The 22,502-nt window shown below is 48.8% G+C and overlaps 2 protein-coding genes across 3 annotated transcripts in view; one reads left to right on the forward strand and one right to left on the reverse strand.

The window, feature by feature from the left end:
• The window catches only part of LOC148224709 (uncharacterized), a 32,687-nt gene extending 22,685 nt beyond the window's left edge, over positions 1–10,002 (reverse strand). Inside the window, 6 exon segments of the mRNA XM_088155899.1 lie at positions 2,570–2,663; positions 3,750–3,989; positions 4,788–4,923; positions 5,242–5,339; positions 9,040–9,445; positions 9,838–10,002. Coding sequence (XP_088012025.1) covers positions 2,570–2,663; positions 3,750–3,989; positions 4,788–4,923; positions 5,242–5,339; positions 9,040–9,445; positions 9,838–9,880 — 1,017 coding nt within the window. The 5' untranslated portion in view covers positions 9,881–10,002.
• LOC148224710 (trypsin-like) lies at positions 364–4,040 on the forward strand. Of its 2 annotated transcripts, XM_088159139.1 has the most exons (5): positions 364–916; positions 1,611–1,779; positions 2,381–2,634; positions 3,265–3,401; positions 3,785–4,040. In XM_088159139.1, the coding sequence occupies exons 1-5, from the start codon at positions 877–879 to the stop codon at positions 3,932–3,934; spliced, it is 750 nt and encodes a 249-aa protein (XP_088015265.1). In that variant the 5' UTR covers positions 364–876; the 3' UTR covers positions 3,935–4,040. The 2 variants fall into 2 exon arrangements, with proteins under 2 accessions (XP_088015265.1, XP_088015264.1); XM_088159138.1 differs by lacking the exon at positions 364–916 and having other exon boundaries at positions 940–1,779.
• Positions 10,003–22,502: the final 12,500 nt, after the last annotated feature.

Consider the following 22,502-nt stretch of genomic DNA (forward strand, 5'->3'; position numbering starts at 1 on the left):
CACTCCTGCAGAGAGAAATTTCAGAAGATCTCACTATTTGTGTTCACAGGATTATTGCTCATCTACATTACACTCATAAACATCAGCATTATACTGAAATTCTTGTGTGACAAAAATGAGTCTCTGTAGAACATTCCAAAGATGAATAAATCCTGGTTTGGTACTTAGGCAGATATTTGAATACAGGTTAGGAGACAGAAATTAGAAAAGGGAGATGCTGGGCATTCCCACATTGGAATTATTAAACTTGTGAAGAAATGATGAGGAGGTATAAGATAGCTTTACTATCCTCCCTTTTGAAATTACAATGGAGGAAAGCACTGATTTAGGAAAACACAGTGTTGCATATGAAAAAAGACACATTATTCACACAAAGTGATTTGTTAAAATAAACTTAACAAAGTTAACCACCGGGTTTGCTGGATTTTTTTTTCAAATAAATGCATTGTATCTTTCCATCCACTACCTACAATATGCAACTTTGGGTAAAAATATGGATTTTTAAGAAAGATACTGCCAGCACAGAGGTGTATGAAAGAGGTTTGAGAGTTGTTCTCAACAGGTGCTGGGTATAAGAATGAGACAGACAAACAACTACACATCGTTCAAAGCCAAAATGTATTTTTAGATTGAAGGCTACCTGATGGAATAATTAAAATAGCTCTCTATCTTAGCAGAAGTTTATGATTAACAAGTATGTTTTTTGTACGTTCTACCAATGCCTGTTAATGGCCACATTTGGATCTTCAAATTTTCCACTGTGTACTTTTTGTCTGGAGAAAACCTTGGACTAGAGATAAGGCCACTACCAAAACCCTATTTCTAGCAGCTCCCACATCCAGTCATCCACTCTGGGCTTGAGGTTGAATCAAGACCATGAAGTGTCTGCTGCTTCTCGCCTTCATTGGGGTGGCTGGTGAGTATACTTTTTATTTCTATTTCTATCATTTAATAGGAAGCTGATTTTCTGAGCAAAACTGCAAGGTAGCCTATTGTGGGAAAGCCAAGTCCAGTTTCAATTAGCAGAAGTTTGAAGGCAGAGCCCTGCAACTTCCATCTTCTGTCTGTTCATAATGCCTTGTGCCACAAGCTGGGAAATGAATGCTTTCATAGGGGTTCCTGACCCAGCTGTAGAGATGTGGCCATAGCTTCAGAAAAAGGCTGCCTCCTTCTTCAGGACTAAGGAATAGTTCTGGCCCAGGAAGTCCTAAAGCAACTGAAACATTTTGGACCCTGGCTAGGTGCTCCAAGAAAATCCCACTGCATACTTGTTTTTACTTTTTCCCTCAGTCCACTCTTCATTGTTTCAGTAGACAGGATCCTGGGAAAGACATACCTGTGATGTGATCCAACAAGGCCATTTCTATGCCTTTATGTTCCCTGAGGGAATGGCCAGCAGGGCTTTAGTTGCAGATATGTGAGGCACCAGTGTAAGTCTGATCCCCTTTGTTAAGGGTGCACCAAATGCACGTGCCTTAGTCCTGCCTAGCCTGAGCGTCCATAGCAGGGGAGCCTACAAGTGAGGGGCTTCAGACAGGCAGTCACAGGGCAGATGACAGGCCACGTTACCTTAGGCCAGCTGTTGACACATGGCACTTCTTGTCTCCTAGTTGCCTTCCCCACCTTTGCTGAAGATGATGATGACAAAATTGTGGGAGGCTACACCTGTGCAAAGAACGCTGTGCCCTATCAGGTGTCCCTGAATTCTGGATATCACTTCTGTGGAGGTTCCCTCATCAGCAACCAGTGGGTCGTGTCAGCTGCTCACTGCTACAAATCGTGAGTGGAAAAATTACTTTCCTCTCTACCCTACTTCTGTCCTCCAGTTCACTTCTAGCAGAAATTCTGAGCCGTGAGATAGAAATATCTAAGTGCCTCCATTCTGACCGGAGACAGACAAGGGATGGGTGGATCACTCAGGATGCTGAGCCAAGGCATCCTGAGGGGTTTGCCACTTCTGAAAATGTTTCTGTGAAAGCAGAACACCTCTGAAATAACAATGGGATCATCAAGCAGCGAGTTCTGGGCTGTGATTTCTTATCAATTGCATGAATCTTGCAAAAGCATTGTCCCTGGAGAACAGGAAGAGGAACGAGGTCAGGCTAGAGCAGTTTGCCTTGTCCCAGAACATCTGAATAAAGTGCTGCTCTGTATTCAACTGCCGTCATCTATTTACAAACCTGCAGAAATTCACCACCCATACTGGGAGTGGGTTAAGATCTCGGTGTGGATCCCCAGGGCTCCCTGCAGGACAAGAAAAATCCCCTGCCCCAGAAGGCTTCCGTGGCAGTGATGTTGGAGCAAGTGCACTCTGCGACAGGGAGCTTTCTCTCAACCTGCCAGTAGCAGTAAAGTCCACGCTGTGCCTTCTCTTTTCCAGTCGCATCCAAGTGCAGCTCGGGAAACACAACCTGGAGCTCACCGAATCCACCCAGCAGTTCATCAACTCTGCTAAAGTCATCCGCCACTCTGGCTACAGCGCCTACACCCTGGACAATGACATCATGCTCATCAAGCTGGCCACCCCAGCCCAGCTCAACAATGCTGTCCAAACCATTCCTCTGCCTACCAGCTGCGCGGCCACCGGCACCACCTGCCTGATCTCCGGCTGGGGCAACACTCTCAGCAGTGGCTGTGAGTACTCTGGGGGAATGTGCAGACCCCTGGGGGACCAGGACAGTCTCTAAGTCCTTGCCATTAACCCCCAACACGACAGGAAAAAACATAGGGAAGTGCTGTGGGACAGGTTTATGAGAGATGGGTCAGTGTAGGGACTGCACAGTGGCTTCAGCTAATGTCAAGAGAGTTCTCAGTTCTCTGAGAATAAGGGTGAAGTCCAAGACTGTGGATCTACAATTCCTACTAGAGACCTCCATTCTCTCACACCAAAGGTCAGAGATGTGCAGGGTGAGTGGTGTCTATTCCACTGATGACATCTAAACCTGGACAAGAGGAGAGGATGGTTTTCCTGAGGCTCAGGTTTCTTCCAGTGTATGTATGACAAGAGTGGCCCCACTCTTGCCAATTGATGAACTTCCAGGTGCCAGAAAAGTTAAGGTGGCTGCAGCATAGAATGGTGGGTGGGCCCATGGGTAGAATTTGTTCTGTCTCTACAGAAGGAACCCATGCCGTGCTTACTGTTGAGAGGAAGCAGGATGGCTGCTGGAACAGGGTGTCTGGCATTTGCTTTTCTGCCAAGATCTTCTGCAAGCTCTGAAAAGACCTCAGCAATGCCATCAACCATCTCTCCCTATTTCCTTGTAGCTAACTACCCAGACCAATTGCAGTGCCTGAAGGCTCCAATCCTCTCCGATGCCGACTGCTCTTCTGCCTACCCTGGGCAAATTACCAAGAACATGATATGTGTAGGATTCCTGGAGGGAGGAAAAGACTCCTGCCAGGTAAATCATCTGCCCCTCCTTTCCCGGTCATTTCTCTCCTGCCTTTTCCCAGCTGAAGGGGCCTTTGCATTACAGAGTCAGCTCTACTCACTGCACTGGTAAATCTGAGTTTTTGAATGACAGCAGAGGCTTCAGGCACACATATCCTGAATGTTTGCCAAGTTCCGTATCTGGCAAAAACAGGCAGCTGTTTTTGCTGTGGTGCCCTCAAGTCAGGCCTGGTAGCATCAGGTGGAGAGGGTGAGTCAGAAACAGCCTAGGTAGAACTTTTGTGCACTGTACACCTGACAGGGCTTCCTCCAAAGTCAGTGATCTCCGGGATCTCTGGCTCATTGCTTAGGCTGATACCATTTCCTGAATGTCCATATCCTTTGTGTGCACAGGGAGATTCCGGCGGTCCCGTGGTCTGCAATGGACAGCTCCAGGGCATTGTTTCCTGGGGTATTGGATGTGCCAAGAAAGGCTATCCCGGAGTTTACACCAAGGTTTGCAACTACGTCTCCTGGATCCAGTCCACCATTGCCGCCAACTGAGACGCTCCTTTGGTGTGGCTTGTATTTTCTCATCATCATTTCTATTCTTTTGGATCTGGAAAGGCAAAAATTATGAAAAATTAATAAAGACTTTCAGGCACCCCTACTTTGTGCACTGTTTCTCTGGGAAGTTCCATAGGCTGTGATATGGAGCACAACAGCAGGAAACACCACTAAAAGAAAAATATTTATAATTTTTAGTGTCATTCATTGACAAGGTCTCAGAACACTTTGCACACTCAGTTTTAGAAGTCTTTCAGTCAGTTATTTTCAGTTATTTCTGAAACAGTTCATTAATGTCAGTTTCTCAACATTTCTCACTTCGAATATAAAATAGACAAGGAATAGGAATAAGAGTAGAGAGAGAGTTAGGGCGACACACAGGAAGACATGAAAGGAGAAAAGTGAGATGCAGTCTATGAATGGCTGGGAAATTTGGTGAGAGACTGAGGAAGAGAAGAAACAAGAGTCAAAAGGTGATTCGTGGATGGAAAAGAATAGAAAAGGAGATAGAGACCATGCTAAAAACAAAGAGATTAACAGACACACAGATATACACTGATGTTCTGAAGACCTGAAAGGCCAGTGAGGGAAATGGGGTTCTGTCAAACTCAGAGCTCAGTGTGTGCTGGTGGCAGATCCGTGTTTGCCTGGAAATGTTTGTGCTGTGCTGCACCAGCCTTTGAGTCGCTGTGAATCTGTCTCAGCACAGAAATATGTGCCTGTGTCACTGAGTAGGGCATGCTCTATCTTCACAGATAATTGGTTGGTCTTAGTCCCATTACTCTGGAAGTGATTTTGGAATTCCTTCTCAATATCTGCTTTGCTTCCTGCCACTGAATATACACCCAACTGCATACTGGCATTCTTCTCCACGGGTAACTTGTACCAGGACATGGACCAGAAAATGTTCCCTGATGCAGAACATTCCAGAGTCACGGAATCTCCCTCACGGACGACTATGTTTGCTGATTGCTGGAGGGCACAGCCTGGAAAGTGAGGAGATGAAATGTGGGAAGTGAAATGCATTGAAGAAGACCAAAATACACATCCTTGAAGTATGTCATGGGATGGAATATCCCATATCCACCAGGATATCAAAAAGCTTTGGAAGAGTGTCCTGCTTCCCTGAAAAACACACATAGGATCAAAAAACCCAAACAAAACAACTTCAACAGCAACAGTAAATCAGTTTTAAGAAGTAATGCGTTTTGTACTCTCAAATGAATTATTAAATGGGACAGGAAGAAAAACGACTTTGCAGCTTTGCAGAGTTTTCAGATTCAATAGGTGGTGGAAAAGCTCACCCGGTTCATTGCCCATCCTCCCTCTGGAAGCCTTGGGGAAGGGCATGGCAGCATTTGGAAGCACAGCTGAGAAGGCAGCAGCAGCAGCTCCAGTGCAGCTGCTCAAGAGGAAGGGAAGGCCACTTACCCACAGGGAGCAGGATGGCCACAAGGAACCGGTGGGAATCCATAGAGAAAGGGCCCCTCGTGCCAGCAGCCTGCCCCTGGGGACAGCACAGACACGGAGATGTGTAAAGAGGAGAGGTGGAGAGGAAGAGCTACGTCTCTCTGTGGGAGGGCAGGGCAGTGAGAGGGAGTGTGAAAGGTCCCAAGGCAGTTGGCTGTCCCAGAAGCGTGGGGAATGACACCTGCAGGCACTCATGAGGTGCTTGCACTCTGCTCCTCTGGCTTCCTGCTGTGTGTGAGCGTGGGGGAGCATGACTGCATGGGGGTTCAGTAGGTGGCATACATAGTTCAGTGCTGTCATGGAGCAGGATGGGGCTGTGTGGCAGCGTGAGCATGTGCACAGGAATGCACAAGATGGCAGAAAATGATGGGAAGAGAAGGAGATCTCAGGAATGCAGGCTCGTGCCTGGGTCCCTCTGTTTGTCTCCTTTCCAGCCACCCTCACGCTCAGAGACTCCCAACCTTGCAAGCTGCAATGTGGAATGTCTGCTTATCCCAGTCAGGCCTGACGTGCTGTCCAGGTATGGGAAAAGCTGCTGACCTGCCCACCTGGTGTGTCTTGGAGCATGCAAGAGAAGAGTTCTGTAATTGTTCTTCTCTACCTCCAAAGGGGGATCTCAAGAAGAGAGCAGGCTGGTTTTGGCTCTGCTCTGCATCTGCCCCTTGTGACGCTTCAGGCTGAATCATTAAAAAAACAGTATAATCACAGACAAGGACCCTCTAACTAATTAAAGTTAGACAGTGGTGTGTTTATTCACCAGCGGGCGGCACAGGAGTCACCTCCAAAAGGCGTGACTGCCCCAAACAAGGTTCTTTGCCATCTATTTATTCTCCCAGATCTTACATACAATACACATGCATAATCCCATCACCTCCCATCCCCATCCCATATTAAAATGAGCCCATTAGTCCTTCACACGTGCGCAGTTCATCTCGTGAATTTGGGTCTCTGGTCTCGAAGTGGGTCAGTGGTCTCGAAGGATGAAGTCAGGAGAGTCTTCATCAGGTCTTGGTGACCCTCTGGCACAATCCAAGGCCCCGTGCTTCATGATTAACAGTTTATTTATTTTACGTTCCTCTATAGGTAAGTTTATAATAGCAAATAATTATACCAATTAGCTCTAGCCTAAGCACCTAGTAATTATTAACCTACACTTACCTAGCTAACTTACATCTTGGTCATGGAAACTACTTCTACCCTTAGCAAAAATCTTAACTTTTTAAATCCATGATTCAAGGTGAGAGATGTCTGAGGAGAAGGGTGCCTCCCACAGGATTTCCTGGTACAGACTGACCTTCTCCGTGTCACAGAAGAACAAATACTCTCCTTGACTCTTTATTGCAACACTCTGAAAAAGAGGAACAGGACACAAATGAACAAAGCTGGGGAAAGTCGTGTCTTCTTCTCTGCACACAGCCTTGTTCACCTGCCCAAGGCAGTGGAAAATCCCTGTAGGCAGGAAGAGACACTCGTGGTTTGTGTGCACCGAGTCTGGCTACAGAGGTCTGACCGAGACTCTGCACATCTGTGCTCTGCTCTGTGCCCACCAACGCTCGGCAGTGTAAGGCTGGCCCATACAAGACATCAAGTGATCCAACTGCTCAAGGCTGTCATGGGCTTTGCAGTGAAACTGTGCCCCTGTGTCCTGGCAGCAGAGGAGAGCACCAATGTCTCCAGCTCCCAAATCCTCTGCTGCAGGTCTGAGTGTGTCCCCTTGCATTAATTTCCCCAGCTGATTAGAGAAGGTTCTGCAAAGATCCTAGATTCCTCTAAAGAAATGGGAGAAAAAAGCAAAGAGAGAGGGCTATGTTGTCGAAACCCCAAATCCTCACACCACATCTGGCATTTCAGCTGAGAAGGGGCTGCGTCTGATGTGTCCTTGGAAAGGGTCTCCAATTTCCTGGGCTGTGCAAAGGGCAGGGCAGGTCACAGGGAGCCTTGCAGAAGACACGGTATTTGAGGAGTAAGTGATGTTGAACAGGCATGGCTGCTATGTGGGGCCCTGTCTTTAGGTCCTGAGAAGCTTGTACATTAGCATGGGAATCAGCAGGGTGGGAAAAACCTGGAGTGCCCTGTGCAGGCCTGTGCTGTGCACAGGTGTGTTTTATGCAGGACAGAATCCCAGAATGGGTCAGCTGCAAAGGAACCTCAGCGCCTCACTGCTGCAACCTCCCTGCTCAGGCAGAGTCATCCCAGAGCACATGGCACAGGATTCCATCCAGGTGGTTCTGGAAGATCTCCAGAGAGAGATTCCACAAAATCTTTGGGCCATCTACTCCAGTGCATGGTCATCAACACTGCACAGCTCTTACCTCAGATTCAGGTGGAACTTGCTGTGCACCATCTTCTACCCTCTTGTCCTAGCGCTTGGCATCACAGTGGAGAACCTGGATCACCTCTTGGAACGCTCCCTTCAGATACTTGTAGACATGGATGAGGTGGCCACTTAGTTGTTTCTTCTCAAGGCCAAACAGGCCCAGCTCCCTCAGCCTTTCTTGACAAACTATGTCCTACACTCTCTTAATCATCTTATTACTCGTCTCCTTGACATTCTCCAGGAGATCCATGTCTCTTTTGTACTAAGGAGGTCAGAACTAGATATTGCATTCCAGATTTACCTCACCAGGACTGAGTGCAGCAGCAGGATCATATCCCTTGCCTTGCTGGCAATGCTCTTCCTAATGCACCCCAGGACACCATGGCCTTCTTGGCCACCAGGACACACTGCTGGCTCATGGGAAACTTCTTGTCCACCAGGAGCCCCAAGTCCTTCTCTGAAGAGCTGCTTCCCAGCAGGTCAGTCCCCAGCCCATGCTGCTGCATGGGGTCAGTCCTCCCAAGGTGCACAACCCTGCATTTGCCTTTGCTGAATTCCAGAAGGCTCCTCTCTGCCCATCTCTCCAACCTCTCAAGGCCCATCTGAAGAGCTGCACAGCCCTCTGGGGTAGCAGCAATTCTTCCCAACTAGATGTCATCAGTGAATGAGATAAGGAGACTCTCTAGCCCTTTCATCTGAGTCACTGATGAACAGAACACTGTAACCTCTTGGAAATCTCTATTTCCATTTTCAGCTGCCTAACACATGCTGTAATTTTCATAATATGTTTGATGAAGATGAATGGTATGTGGATCAAGGGGGGACAGGCAGGTGGATCCTGCCCCAGGAATTAGTGATCCACACACCACTTTATCAGAGCAAGCACGGGCTTGTGCTGTGCTGTACATATTCCTTGGACACACAACAACCACAGCCAAGTCCTTGGAGCAGTGGAGCTTGTGGCCAGCTCCCACATGGTACTGGCTACTCCAACACCTGCCTGGCCTTGCCTTCATCTACAGGTGCTCCAAGAACGTCCCACACAAGCACTCGTTTAGATTGACAGTGAGAATCATGAGCAGAGTTAACTGGAGCTAAGTAAGAGGAAGTGAGTGGAGTGCAGATTGAAGACAGAAAGAACAAGGTGGGGAAGGCAAGGGAGCCAGAGAGGAGAAGAAGGGCTGACAGAAGGAAGTGTCTGAGAAGTAAGAGTTAAATGCAGAGGGAGGCCTGGAGTGGCAAGGAGACCAAGATCAACAAATACCCTGTCAGCATCTCAAAACAGGAGGAAAGCAAGGCTAGGAAGCAGAGGAGCTATGAGTGAGAAGGGATCACCCTGACTCGTGCAGCACCCAAGAGGTGGAAAGCAGGTCCTGTATGTGCAGGGAGAAGTTTGTGCTCAGATCTCTCAGCAAGCTCACCACTGTGCTGACCCTCAGCACAGTAGTATGTGCCAGAGTCATTGAGAAAGGCTTGTTCTATTGAGAGGGTGATATTGTCTCCTTCTATCTTGCTGCTCTTGAAATGGCTCTCAAAACCCTTCTCCACTGCTGCGTTACCACCTTCAATTGCATAAACCAGTTGGGTCAGACTGGAATTCTTCTCTGCAGGCAGCATGTACCAGTACATAGCTCTGCTGGAGGATTTCTTCTTGGAACACTCCAGATTCACAGACTGGCCTTCTTTTATCACCATGTCAGGAGACTGTTCCAGGGCTAACACTGGAAAGGAAAAGTAGGAGCAGTGAGGAGAAGGAAAAATGGGGCAAATTTGAAGTAGGCACTGTGGGTTGTTAGGGAAAGAGTGAGAAGAAATTGGGCAGCCAAGGCATGGGAGAGCTCTTCAGATAAGCAAGTGAATTTCCAGTCTCTCTTCAATAGGCAAGATGCAATCCTGAACAGTTTGGGCCCAAAATCAGGAAACATCTCCGGGCTGCACAAAGAATGACAAATAGACAGCCATTGCAGAAAATTCCGGGATTCCTCCCCACCACATTCGCTTCTTCTCCTCAACACAGGAAGCTCTGCAGAATGAAGCACTGCCAGGAACTGGCTACACAGCTGGGAGAGCAGCCAGGGAATTGATGGAGGTGCTCAGGGCTGAATTCACTTACCCAGAGGGGCCAGCATGGCCACAAAGAAACCCCAGGGAACCATGGAGAAAAGCCCCTACCCTCAGCGACCTGCCTCTTGGAGCTGCCCGAAGATATGTGAAGAGGGAGCAGTGAGGGAGGGTGAGACATCTTGGGGTGGGGCCGGCCAAGAAATGTGAGAAGGCATTGGCTGGCTGGGAACCCTGGGCAATGACACAAACTGTGGCAGGAAAGCAGAAACCCTGCAGACATGCAGCAGGTGCAAGGGAAGGCAGGGTGTGGGTGGGCGAGGAGGGAAGGATGGGGTTGTATGGACAGAAGTGTGCTGAGGTTGCACAGGAGGCTGAGTGTGAGCAAGGCAGAGGAATGCTGGCTGCTCCCCTTCTGCTTCTGACGTCCTTGGGAGATGGAGGAAGGAGGGATAAAGACCACACAGATTTCCCTTGAATTTTCCCATGCACTTTCCCTGTCTTCCCCAGACATGGCTGGTTCAGTTCCTGCCTTGCCACCCCACGTCCCAGCCAGCTGAGTGACAGCTCTTTTCTCTGTGCAGCACTGTGAGCACAGCAAATAACATCAGTGAGAGGGAAGCAGGACCCCAAAAGACACCAGAGCAGCCCAAGCACTCAGCCTTGTGAGGGCTCTCATGGGGTTACTGCCGTTCCTTGGAAAATTTTCCTTAGAAAATACCTGTTTTTCAAACCAAGACATGGTGTAACTTGGGGTCCCTGGTGCACAGCAGTGAGCCCAATCCCTGGAGAAGAGAAGGGCCAAAGACAGCCTCTCAAATGCAGAGAGAAGGTGCTGTGTGAACTGTGCCAAATCCTGCATCCCACACCATGATTTGATATAACAGGTTGAAAGGAAGGAGAGATGGATGAGGAAGGCAATATGAAATAGGGGATACAAAATAAAAGACAGCAGATAGGTAATAGGAGATAGGAAATGACTAGGTGTGAAAGGACAGAGAGGCAAAACCAGGGTGAAAACAGAAAGATGTGAAAGGAAGAATGTGAGAATCAGTCTGTGAATGGCAGAGAAATTGGGTGAGAGACTGAGGACGAGAAGAAAGAAGAGAAAAATTGTGATTCAGAAATGGAAAATAACAGAAAACAGCTACAAATGATGCAAAGGACAGGCAGATGGAAAGATGGATGGACAGATGGACAGTCAGGCAGTCATACCATGTATATCCTGAGGAGATGGAGGGCAGGTGAAAGAAAAAATGTTCTGTCAAACAGAGGCCTCAGTGTGTGCTGGTGGCAGATCCCTGTTTCCTGGAAAGGTTTGTGCTATTCTGCACCAGCCTTTGAGTCACTGTGAATCTTGCTCAGCACAGAAATATGTGCCTGTGTCACTGAGTAGGGCATGCTCTATCTTCATAGAAAATTGGTTGTTCTCAGTCCCATTACTCTGGAAGCGATTTTGGAATTCCTTCTCAATATCTGCTTTTCTGCCTGCTGCTGAATATAGAACCAACTGCATACTGGCATTCTTCTCCACGGGTAACTTGTACCAGTACATGTGTATGAAATTGTTCGCTGATGCAGAACATTCCAGAGTCACAGGGTCTCCCTCACGGACAACTGTGTCTGGTGATTGCTGAAGGGCCCAGCCTGGAAAGTGAGGAGATGAAATGTGGGAAGTGAAATGCATCGAAGAGGACCAAAATACACATTCTTGAAGTATGTCATGGGATAGAATATCCCATATCCACCAGGATATCAAAAAGCTTTGGGAGAGTGCCCTGCTTCCCTGAAAAACACACATAGGATCAAAAAACCCAAACAAAACAACTTCAACAGCAACAGTAAATCAGTTTTAAGAAGTAATGCGTTTTGTACTCCCAAGTGAAGTATTAAATGGGACAGGAATAAAACGAATTTGCAGCTTTGCAGAGTTTTCAGATTCAATAGGTGGTGGAAAAGCTCACCCGGTTCATTGCCCATCCTGCCTCTGGAAGCCTTGGGGAAGGGCATGGCAGCATTTGGAAGCACAGCTGAGAAGGCAGCAGCAGCAGCTCCAGTGCAGCTGCTCAAGAGGAAGGGAAGGCCACTTACCCACAGGGAGCAGGATGGCCACAAGGAACCGGTGGGAATCCATAGAGAAAGGGCCCCTCGTGCCAGCAGCCTGCCCCTGGGGACAGCACAGACACGGAGATGTGTAAAGAGGAGAGGTGGAGAGGAAGAGCTACGTCTCTCTGTGGGAGGGCAGGGCAGTGAGAGGGAGTGTGAAAGGTCCCAAGGCAGTTGGCTGTCCCAGAAGCGTGGGGAATGACACCTGCAGGCACTCATGAGGTGCTTGCACTCTGCTCCTCTGGCTTCCTGCTGTGTGTGAGCGTGGGGGAGCATGACTGCATGGGGGTTCAGTAGGTGGCATACATAGTTCAGTGCTGTCATGGAGCAGGATGGGGCTGTGTGGCAGCGTGAGCATGTGCACAGGAATGCACAAGATGGCAGAAAATGATGGGAAGAGAAGGAGATCTCAGGAATGCAGGCTCGTGCCTGGGTCCCGCTGTTTGTCTCCTCTCCAGCCACCCTCACGCTCAGAGACTCCCAACCTTGCAAGCTGCAATGTGGAATGTCTGCTTATCCCAGTCAGGCCTGATGTGTTGCCCAGGTATGGGAAAAGCTGCTGACCTGCCCACCTGGTGTGTCTTGGAGCATGCAAGAGAAGAGTTCTGTAATTGTTCTTCTCTACCTCCAAAGGGGGATCTCAAGAAGAGAGCAGGCTGGTTTTGGCTCTGCTCTGCATCTGCCCCTTGTGACGCTTCAGGTTGAATCATTAAAAAAAGTGGTATCATCAGAGACAAAGACCCTCTAACTAATTAAAGTTAGACAGTGGTGTGTTTATTCACCGGCGGGTGGCACAGGAGTCACCTCCCAAAGGCGTGACTGCCCCGAACAAGGTTCTTTGCCATCTATTTATTCCCCAAGATCTTACATACAATACACATGCATAATCCCAACACCGCCCATCCCCATCCCATATTAAAATGAGCCCATTAGTCCTTCACACGTGCGCAGTTCATCTCGTGAATTTGGGTCTCTGGTCTCGAAGTGGGTCAGTGGTCTCGAAGGATGAAGTCAGGAGAGTCTTCATCAGGTCTTGGTGACCCTCTGGCACAATCCAAGGCCCCGTGCTTCATGATTAACAGTTTATTTATTTTACGTTCCTCTATAGGTAAGTTTATAATAGCAAATAATTATACCAATTAGCTCTAGCCTAAGCACCTGTAAGTATTAACCTACACTTACCTAGCTAACTTACATCTTGGTCATGGAAACTACTTCTACCATTAGCAAAAATCTTAACTTTTTAAAACCATGATTCAAGGTGAGAGATTTCTGAGGAGAAGGGTACGTCCCACAGGATTTCCTGCTACAGACTCACCTTCTCCGTGTCACAGAAGAACAAAAACTCTCCTTGACTCTTTATTGCATCACTCTGAAAAAGAGGGACAGGACACAAATGGACAAAGCTGGGGAAAGTCGTGTCTTCTTCTCTGCACACAGCCTTGTTCACCTGCCCAAGGCAGTGGAAAATCCCTGTAGGCAGGAAGAGACACTCGTGGTTTGTGTGCACCGAGTCTGGCTACAGAGGTCTGACCGAGACTCTGCACATCTGTGCTCTGCTCTGTGCCCACCAACGCTCGGCAGTGTAAGGCTGGCCCATACAAGACATCAAGTGATCCAACTGCTCAAGGCTGTCATGGGCTTTGCAGTGAAACTGTGCCCCTGTGTCCTGGCAGCAGAGGGGAGCACCAATGTCACCAGCTCTCGATTCCTCTGCTGCAGGTCTGAGTGTGTCCCATTGCATTAATTTCCCCAGCTGATTAGAGAAGGTTCTGCAAAGACCCTAGATTCCTCTAAAGAAATGGGAGAAAAAAGCAAAGAGAGAGGGCTATGTTGTCGAAACCCCAAATCCTCACACCACATCTGGCATTTCAGCTGAGAAGGGGCTGTGTCTGATGTGTCCTTGGAAAGGGTCTCCAATTTCCTGGGCTGTGCAAAGGGCAGGGCAGGTCACAGGGAGCCTTGCAGAAGACACGGTATTTGAGGAGTAAGTGATGTTGAACAGGCATGGCTGCTATGTGGGGCCCTGTGTTTAGGTCCTGAGAAGCTTGTACATTAGCATGGGAATCAGCAGGGTGGGAAAAACCTGGAGTGCCCTGTGCAGGCCTGTGCTGTGCACAGGTGTGTTTTATGCAGGACAGAATCCCAGAATGGGTCAGCTGCAAAGGAACCTCAGCGCCTCACTGCTGCAACCTCCCTGCTCAGGCAGAGTCATCCCAGAGCACATGGCACAGGATTCTATCCAGGTGGTTCTGGAAGATCTCCAGAGAGAGATTCCACAAATTCTTTGGGCCATCTACTCCAGTGCATGGTCATCAACACTGCACAGCTCTTACCTCAGATTCAGGTGGAACTTGCTGTGCACCATCTTCTACCCTCTTGTCCTAGTGCTTGGCATCACAGAGATGAACCTGGATCACCTCTTGGAACACTCCCTTCAGATACTTGTAGACATGGATGAGGTGGCCACTTAGTTGTTTCTTCTCAAGGCCAAACAGGCCCAGCTCCCTCAGCCTTTCTTGACAAACTATGTCCTACACTCTGTTAAACATCTTATTGCTCATCTCCTTGACATTCTCCAGGAGATCCATGTCTCTTTTGCACTAAGGAGGTCAGAACTAGATATTGCATTCCAGATTTACCTCACCAGGGCTGAGTGCAGCAGCAGGATCATATCCCTTGCCTTGCTGGCAATGCTCTTCCTAATGCACCCCAGGACACCATGGCCTTCTTGACCACCAGGACACACTGCTGGCTCATGGGAAACTTCTTGTCCACCAGGAGCCCCAAGTCCTTCTCTGAAGAGCTGCTTCCCAGCAGGTCAGTCCCCAGCCCATGCTGCTGCATGGGGTTAGTCCTCCCCAGGTGAACAACCCTGCATTTGCCTTTGCTGAATTCCAGAAGGCTCCTCTCTGCCCATCTCTCCAACCTCTCAAGGCCCATCTGAAGAGCTGCACAGCCCTCTGGGGTAGCAGCAATTCTTCCCAAATAGATGTCATCAGTGAATGTCATAAGGAGACTCTCTAGCCCTTTCATCTGAGTCACTGATGAACAGAACACTGTAACCTCTTGGAAATCTCTATTTCCATTTTCAGCTGCCTAACACATGCTGTAATTTTCATAATATGTTTGATGAAGATGAATGGTATGTGGATCAAGGGGGGACAGGCAGGTGGATCCTGCCCCAGGAATTAGTGATCCACACACCACTTTATCAGAGCAAGCACGGGCTTGTGCTGTGCTGTACATATTCCTTGGACACACAACAACCACAGCCAAGTCCTTGGAGCAGAGGAGCTTGTGGGCAGCCCCCACATGGTACTGGCTACTCCAACACCTGCCTGGCCTTGCCTTCATCTACAGGTGCTCCAAGAACGTCCCACACAAGCACTCGTTTAGACTCACAGTGAGAATCATGAGCAGAGTTAACTGGAGCTAAGTAAGAGGAAGTGAGTGGAGTGCAGATTGAAGACAGAAAGAACAAGGTGGGGAAGGCAAGGGAGCCAGAGAGGAGAAGAAGGGCTGACAGAAGGAAGTGTCTGAGAAGTAAGAGTTAAATGCAGAGGGAGGCCTGGAGTGGCAAGGAGACCAAGATCAACAAATACCCTGTCAGCATCTCAAAACAGGAGGAAAGCAAGGCTAGGAAGCAGAGGAGCTATGAGTGAGAAGGGATCACCCTGCCTCGTGCAGCACCCAAGAGGTGGAAAGCAGGTCCTGTATGTGCAGGGAGAAGTTTGTGCTCAGATCTCTCAGCAAGCTCACCACTGTGCTCACCCTCAGCACAGTAGTATGTGCCAGAGTCATTGAGAAAGGCATGTTCTATTGAGAGGGTGATATTGTCTCCTTCTATCTTGCTGCTCTTGAAATGGCTCTCAAAACCCTTCTCCACTGCTGCGTTAGCACCTTGAAGTGCAGAAACCAGTTGGGTCAGACTGGAATTCTTCTCTGCAGGCAGCATGTACCAGTACATAGCTGTGCTGGAGGATTTCTTCTTGGAACACTCCAGATTCACAGACTGGCCTTCTTTTATCACCATGTCTGGAGACTGTTCCAGGGCTAACACTGGAAAGGAAAAGTAGGAGCAGTGAGGAGAAGGAAAAATGGGAAAAGTTGAAGTAGGCACTGTGGGTTGTTAGGGAAAGAGTGAGAAGAAATTGGGCAGCCAAGGGATCAGTTCAAGGCATGGGACAGCTCTTCAGATCAGCAAATGAATTTCCAGTCTATCTTCAATAGACAAGTTGCAATCCTGAACAGTTTGTGTCCAAAATCAGGAAACATCTCCAGGCTGCACAAAGAATGACAAATAGGCAGCCCTTGCAGAAATTTCCGGGATTCCTCCCCACCACATTCACTTCTTCTCCTCAACACAGGAAGCTCTGCAGAATGAAGCACTGCCAGGAACTGGCTACACAGCTGGGAGAGAAGCCAGGGAATTGATGGAGGTGCTCAGGGCTGAATTCACTTACCCAGAGGGGCCAGCATGGCCACAAAGAAACCCCAGGGAACCATGGAGAAAAGCCCCTACCCTCAGCGACCTGCCTCTTGGAGCTGCCCGAAGATATGTGAAGAGGGAGCAGTGAGGGAGGGTGAGACATCTTGGGGTGGGGCCGGCCAAGAAATGTGAGAAGGCATTGGCTGGCTGGGAACCCTGGGCAATGACACAAACTGTGGCAGGAAAGCAGAAACCCTGCAGACATGCAGCAGGTGCAAGGGAAGGCAGGGTGTGGGTGGGCGAGGAGGGAAGGATGGGGTTGTATGGACAGAAGTGTGCTGAGGTTGCACAGGAGGCTGAGTGTGAGCAAGGCAGAGGAATGCTGGCTGCTCCCCTTCTGCTTCTGACGTCCTTGGGAGATGGAGGAAAGATGGATAAAGACCACACAGATTTCCCTTGAATTTTCCCATGCACTTTCCCTGTCTTCCCCAGACATGGCTGGTTCAGTTCCTGCCTTGCCACCCCATGTCCCAGCCAGCTGAGTGACAGCTCTTTTCTCTGTGCAGCACTGTGAGCACAGCAAATAACATCAGTGAGAGGGAGGCAGGACCCCAAAAGACACCAGAGCAGCCCAAGCACTCAGCCTTGTGAGGGCTCTCATGGGGTTCCCGCCATTCCTTGGAAAATTTTCCTTAGAAAATACCTGTTTTTCAAACCAAGACATGGTGTAACTTGGGGTCCCTGGTGCACAGCAGTGAGCCCAATCCCTGGAGAAGAGAAGCGCCAAAGACAGCCTCTCTGATGGAGAGAGAAGGTGCTGTGTGAACTGTGCCAAATCCTGCTTCCCACACCATGATTTGATATAACAGGTTGAAAGGAAGGAGAGATGGATGAGGAAGGCAATATGAAACAGGGGATACAAAATAAATGACAGCAGATAGGTAATAGGAGATAGGAAATGACTAGGTGTGAAAGGATAGAGAGGCAAAACCAGGGTGAAAACAGAAAAATGTGAAAGGAAGAATGTGAGAATCAGTCTGTGAATGGCAGAGAAATTGGGTGAGAGACTGAGGACGAGAAGAAAGAAGAGACAAATAGTGATTCAGAAATGGAAAATAACAGAAAACAGCTACAAATGATGCAAAGGACAGGCAGATGGAAAGATGGATGGACAGATGGACAGTCAGGCAGTCATACCATGTATATCCTGAGGAGTTGGAGGGCAGGTGAAAGAAAAAAGGTTCTATGAAACAGAAGCCTCAGTGTGTGCTGGTGGCAGATCCCTGTTTCCTGGAAAGGTTTGTGCTGTGCTGCACCAGCCTTTGAGTCGCTGTGAATCTTTCTCAGCACAGAAATATGTGCCTGTGTCACTGAGTAGGGCATGCTCTATCTTCACAGATAATTGGTTGGTCTTAGTCCAATTACTCTGGAAGCGATTTTGGAATTCCTTCTCAATATCTGCTTTTCTGCCTGCTGCTGAATATAGAACCAACTGCATACTGGCATTCTTCTCCACGGGTAACTTGTACCAGTACATGTATATGAAATTGTTCGCTGATGCAGAACATTCCAGAGTCACAGAGTCTCCCTCACGGACAACTGTGTCTGGTGATTGCTGGAGGGCCCAGCCTGGAAAGAGAGGAGATGAAATGTGGGAAGTGAAATGCATTGAAGAGGACCAAAATACACATCCTTGAAGTATGTCATGGGATGGAATATCCCATATCCACCAGGATATCAAAAAGCTTTGGGAGAGTGCCCTGCTTCCCTGAAAAACACACATAGGATCAAAAAACCCAAACAAAACAACTTCAAATGCCACAGCAAATCTGTTTTGATAAGTAATGCGTTTTGTACTCTCAAGTGAAGTATTAAATGGGACAGGAATAAAACGACTTTGCAGCTTTGCAGAGTTTTCAGATTCAATATGTGGTGGAAAAGCTCACCTGGTTCATTGCCCATCCTCCCTCTGGAAGCCTTGGGGAAGGGCATGGCAGCATTTGGAAGCACAGCTGAGAAGGCAGCAGCAGCAGCTCCAGTGCAGCTGCTCAAGAGGAAGGGAAGGCCACTTACCCACAGGGAGCAGGATGGCCACAAGGAACCGGTGGGAATCCATAGAGAAAGGCCCCCTCGTGCCAGCAGCCTGCCCCTGGGGACAGCACAGACACGGAGATGTGTAAAGAGGAGAGGTGGAGAGGAAGAGCTACGTCTCTCTGTGGGAGGGCAGGGCAGTGAGAGGGAGTGTGAAAGGTCCCAAGGCAGTTGGCTGTCCCAGAAGCGTGGGGAATGACACCTGCAGGCACTCATGAGGTGCTTGCACTCTGCTCCTCTGGCTTCCTGCTGTGTGTGAGCGTGGGTGAGCATGACTGCATGGGGGTTCAGTAGGTGGCATACATAGTTCAGTGCTGTCATGGAGCAGGATGGGGCTGTGTGGCAGCGTGAGCATGTGCACAGGAATGCACAAGATGGCAGAAAATGATGGGAAGAGAAGGAGATCTCAGGAATGCAGGCTCGTGCCTGGGTCCCTCTGTTTGTCTCCTCTCCAGCCACCCTCACGCTCAGAGACTCCCAACCTTGCAAGCTGCAATGTGGAATGTCTGCTTATCCCAGTCAGGCCTGATGTGTTGCCCAGGTATGGGAAAAGCTGCTGACCTGCCCACCTGGTGTGTCTTGGAGCATGCAAGAGAAGAGTTCTGTAATTGTTCTTCTCTACCTCCAAAGGGGGATGTCAAGAAGAGAGCAGGCTGGTTTTGGCTCTGCTCTGCATCTGCCCCTTGTGACGCTTCAGGCTGAATCATTAAAAAAAGTGGTATCATCAGAGACAAAGACCCTCTAACTAATTAAAGTTAGACAGTGGTGTGTTTATTCACCGGCGGGTGGCACAGGAGTCACCTCCAAAAGGCGTGACTGCCCCGAACAAGGTTCTTTGCCATCTATTTATTCTCCCAGATCTTACATACAATACACATGCATAATCCCATCACCTCCCATCCCCATCCCATATTAAAATGAGCCCATTAGTCCTTCAGGCCTGCACAGTTCTTCTCTTGAATTGGGTCGGTGGTGTCAAAGTGGGTCAGTGGTCGCGAAGGATGAAGTCAGTAGAGTCTTCATCAGGCCTTGGTGACCCTCTGGCACAATCCAAGGCCCTGTGCTTCATGATGAACAGTTTACTTATTTTACGTTCCTCTATAGGTAAGTTATAATAGCAAATAATTATACCAATTAGCTCTAGCCTAAGCACCTAGTAATTATTAACCTACACTTACCTAGCTAACTTACATCTTGGTCATGGAAACTACTTCTACCCTTAGCAAAAATCTTAACTTTTTAAAACCATGATTCAAGGTGCGAGATTTCTGAGGAGAAGTGTGCCTCCCACAGGATTTCCTGCTACAGACTGACCTTCTCCATGTCACAGAAGAACAAAAACTCTCCTTAACTCTTTATTGCAGCACTCTGCAAAAGAGCAGCAGGACACAAATGGACAAAGCTGGGGAAAGTCGTGTCTTCTTCTCTGCACACAGCCTTGTTCACCTGCCCAAGGCAGTGGAAAATCCCTGTAGGCAGGAAGAGACACTCGTGGTTTGTGTGCACCGAGTCTGGCTACAGAGGTCTGACCGAGACTCTGCACATCTGTGCTCTGCTCTGTGCCCACCAACGCTCGGCAGTGTAAGGCTGGCCCATACAAGACATCAAGTGATCCAACTGCTCAAGGCTGTCATGGGCTTTGCAGTGAAACTGTGCCCCTGTGTCCTGGCAGCAGAGGAGAGCAACAATGTCACCAGCTCTCGATTCCTCTGCTGCAGATCTGAGTGTGTCCACTTGCATTAATTTCCCCAGCTGATTAGAGAAGGTTCTGCAAAGACCCTAGATTCCTCTAAAGAAATGGGAGAAAAAAGCAAAGAGAGAGGGCTATGTTGTCGAAACCCCAAATCCTCACACCACATCTGGCATTTCAGCTGAGAAGGGGCTGTGTCTGATGTGTCCTTGGAAAGGGTCTCCAATTTCCTGGGCTGTGCAAAGGGCAGGGCAGATCACAGGGAGCCTTGCAGAAGACACGGTATTTGAGGAGTAAGTGATGTTGAACAGGCATGGCTGCTATGTGGGGCCCTGTGTTTAGGTCCTGAGAAGCTTGTACATTAGCATGGGAATCAGCAGGGTGGGAAAAACCTGGAGTGCCCTGTGCAGGCCTGTGCTGTGCACAGGTGTGTTTTATGCAGGACAGAATCACAGAATGGGTCAGCTGCAAAGGGACCTCAGCGCCTCACTGCTGCAACCTCCCTGCTCAGGCAGAGTCATCCCAGAGCACAAGGCACAGGATTCTATCCAGGTGGTTCTGGAAGATCTCCAGAGAGAGACTCCATAAAATCTTTGGGCCATCTACTCCAGTGCATGGTCATCAACACTGCACAGCTCTTACCTCAGATTCAGGTGGAACTTGCTGTGCACCATCTTCTACCCTCTTGTCCTAGTGCTTGGCATCACAGAGATGAACCTGGATCACCTCTTGGAACGCTGCCTTCAGATACTTGTAGACATGGATGAGGTGGCCACTTAGTTGTTTCTTCTCAAGGCCAAACAGGCCCAGCTCCCTCAGCCTTTCTTGACAAACTATGTCCTACACTCTGTTAAACATCTTATTGCTCATCTCCTTGACATTCTCCAGGAGATCCATGTCTCTTTTGCACTAAGGAGGTCAGAACTAGATATTGCATTCCAGATTTACCTCACCAGGGCTGAGTGCAGCAGCAGGATCATATCCCTTGCCTTGCTGGCAATGCTCTTCCTAATGCACCCCAGGACACCATGGCCTTCTTGGCCACCAGGACACACTGCTGGCTCATGGGAAACTTCTTGTCCACCAGGAGCCCCAAGTCCTTCTCTGAAGAGCTGCTTCCCAGCAGGTCAGTCCCCAGCCCATGCTGCTGCATGGGGTTAGTCCTCCCCAGGTGAACAACCCTGCATTTGCCTTTGCTGAATTCCAGAAGGCTCCTCTCTGCCCATCTCTCCAACCTCTCAAGGCCCATCTGAAGAGCTGCACAGCCCTCTGGGGTAGCAGCAATTCTTCCCAACTAGATGTCATCAGTCAATGTCATAAGGAGACTCTCTAGCCCTTTCATCTGAGTCACTGATGAACAGAACACTGTAACCTCTAGGAAATCTCTATTTCCATTAAGCTGGCTAACGTATGCTGAAATTATGATAATATGTTTACTGAATATAAACGGTATGTGGATCAAGGGGGGACAGGCAGGTGGATCCTGCCCCAGGAATTAGTGATCCACACACCACTTTATCAGAGCAAGCACGGGCTTGTGCTGTGCTGTACATATTCCTTGGACACACAACAACCACAGCCAAGTCCTTGGAGCAGTGGAGCTTGTGGCCAGCTCCCACATGGTACTGGCTACTCCAACACCTGCCTGGCCTTGCCTTCATCTACAGGGGCTCCAAGAACTTCCCACACAAGCACTCGTTTAGATTGACAATGAGAATCATGAGCAGAGTTAACTGGAGCTAAGTAAGAGGAAGTGAGTGGAGTGCAGATTGAAGACAGAAAGAACAAGGTGGGGAAGGCAAGGGAGCCAGAGAGGAGAAGAAGGGCTGACAGAAGGAAGTGTCCAGCAAGTAAGAGTTAAATGCAGAGGGAGGCCTGGAGTGGCAAGGAGACCAAGATCAACAAATACCCTGTCAGCATCTCAAAACAGGAGGAAAGCAAGGCTAGGAAGCAGAGGAGCTATGAGTGAGAAGGGATCACCCTGCCTCGTGCAGCACCCAAGAGGTGGAAAGCAGGTCCTGTATGTGCAGGGAGAAGTTTGTGCTCAGATCTCTCAGCAAGCTCACCACTGTGCTCATCCTCAGCACAGTAGTATGTGCCAGAGTCATTGAGAAAGGCATGTTCTATTGAGAGGGTGATATTGTCTCCTTCTATCTTGCTGCTCTTGAAATGGCTCTCAAAACCCTTCTCCACTGCTGCATTACCACCTTGAAGTGCAGAAACCAGTTGGGTCAGACTGGAATTCTTCTCTGCAGGCAGCATGTACCAGTACATAGCTGTGCTGGAGGATTTCTTCTTGGAACACTCCAGATTCACAGACTGGCCTTCTTTTATCACCATGTCTGGAGACTGTTCCAGGGCTAACACTGGAAAGGAAAAGTAGGAGCAGTGAGGAGAA

The sequence above is a fragment of the Sturnus vulgaris genome, chromosome 2, assembly GCF_052056855.1.
Source record: "Sturnus vulgaris isolate bStuVul1 chromosome 2, bStuVul1.hap1, whole genome shotgun sequence".
Taxonomy (NCBI): Eukaryota; Metazoa; Chordata; class Aves; order Passeriformes; family Sturnidae; genus Sturnus; species Sturnus vulgaris.

Bases quoted from the DNA above. Each gene is read 5' to 3' on its own strand.
- LOC148224710 (XM_088159138.1), top strand. From the start codon at position 1,553: ATGACAGGCCACGTTACCTTAGGCCAGCTGTTGACACATGGCACTTCT. The intron at 2,635-3,264 runs GTGAGTACTCTG...ATTTCCTTGTAG, and splicing joins CAACACTCTCAGCAGTGGCT to CTAACTACCCAGACCAATTG. The intron at 3,402-3,784 runs GTAAATCATCTG...TTGTGTGCACAG, and splicing joins GAGGAAAAGACTCCTGCCAG to GGAGATTCCGGCGGTCCCGT.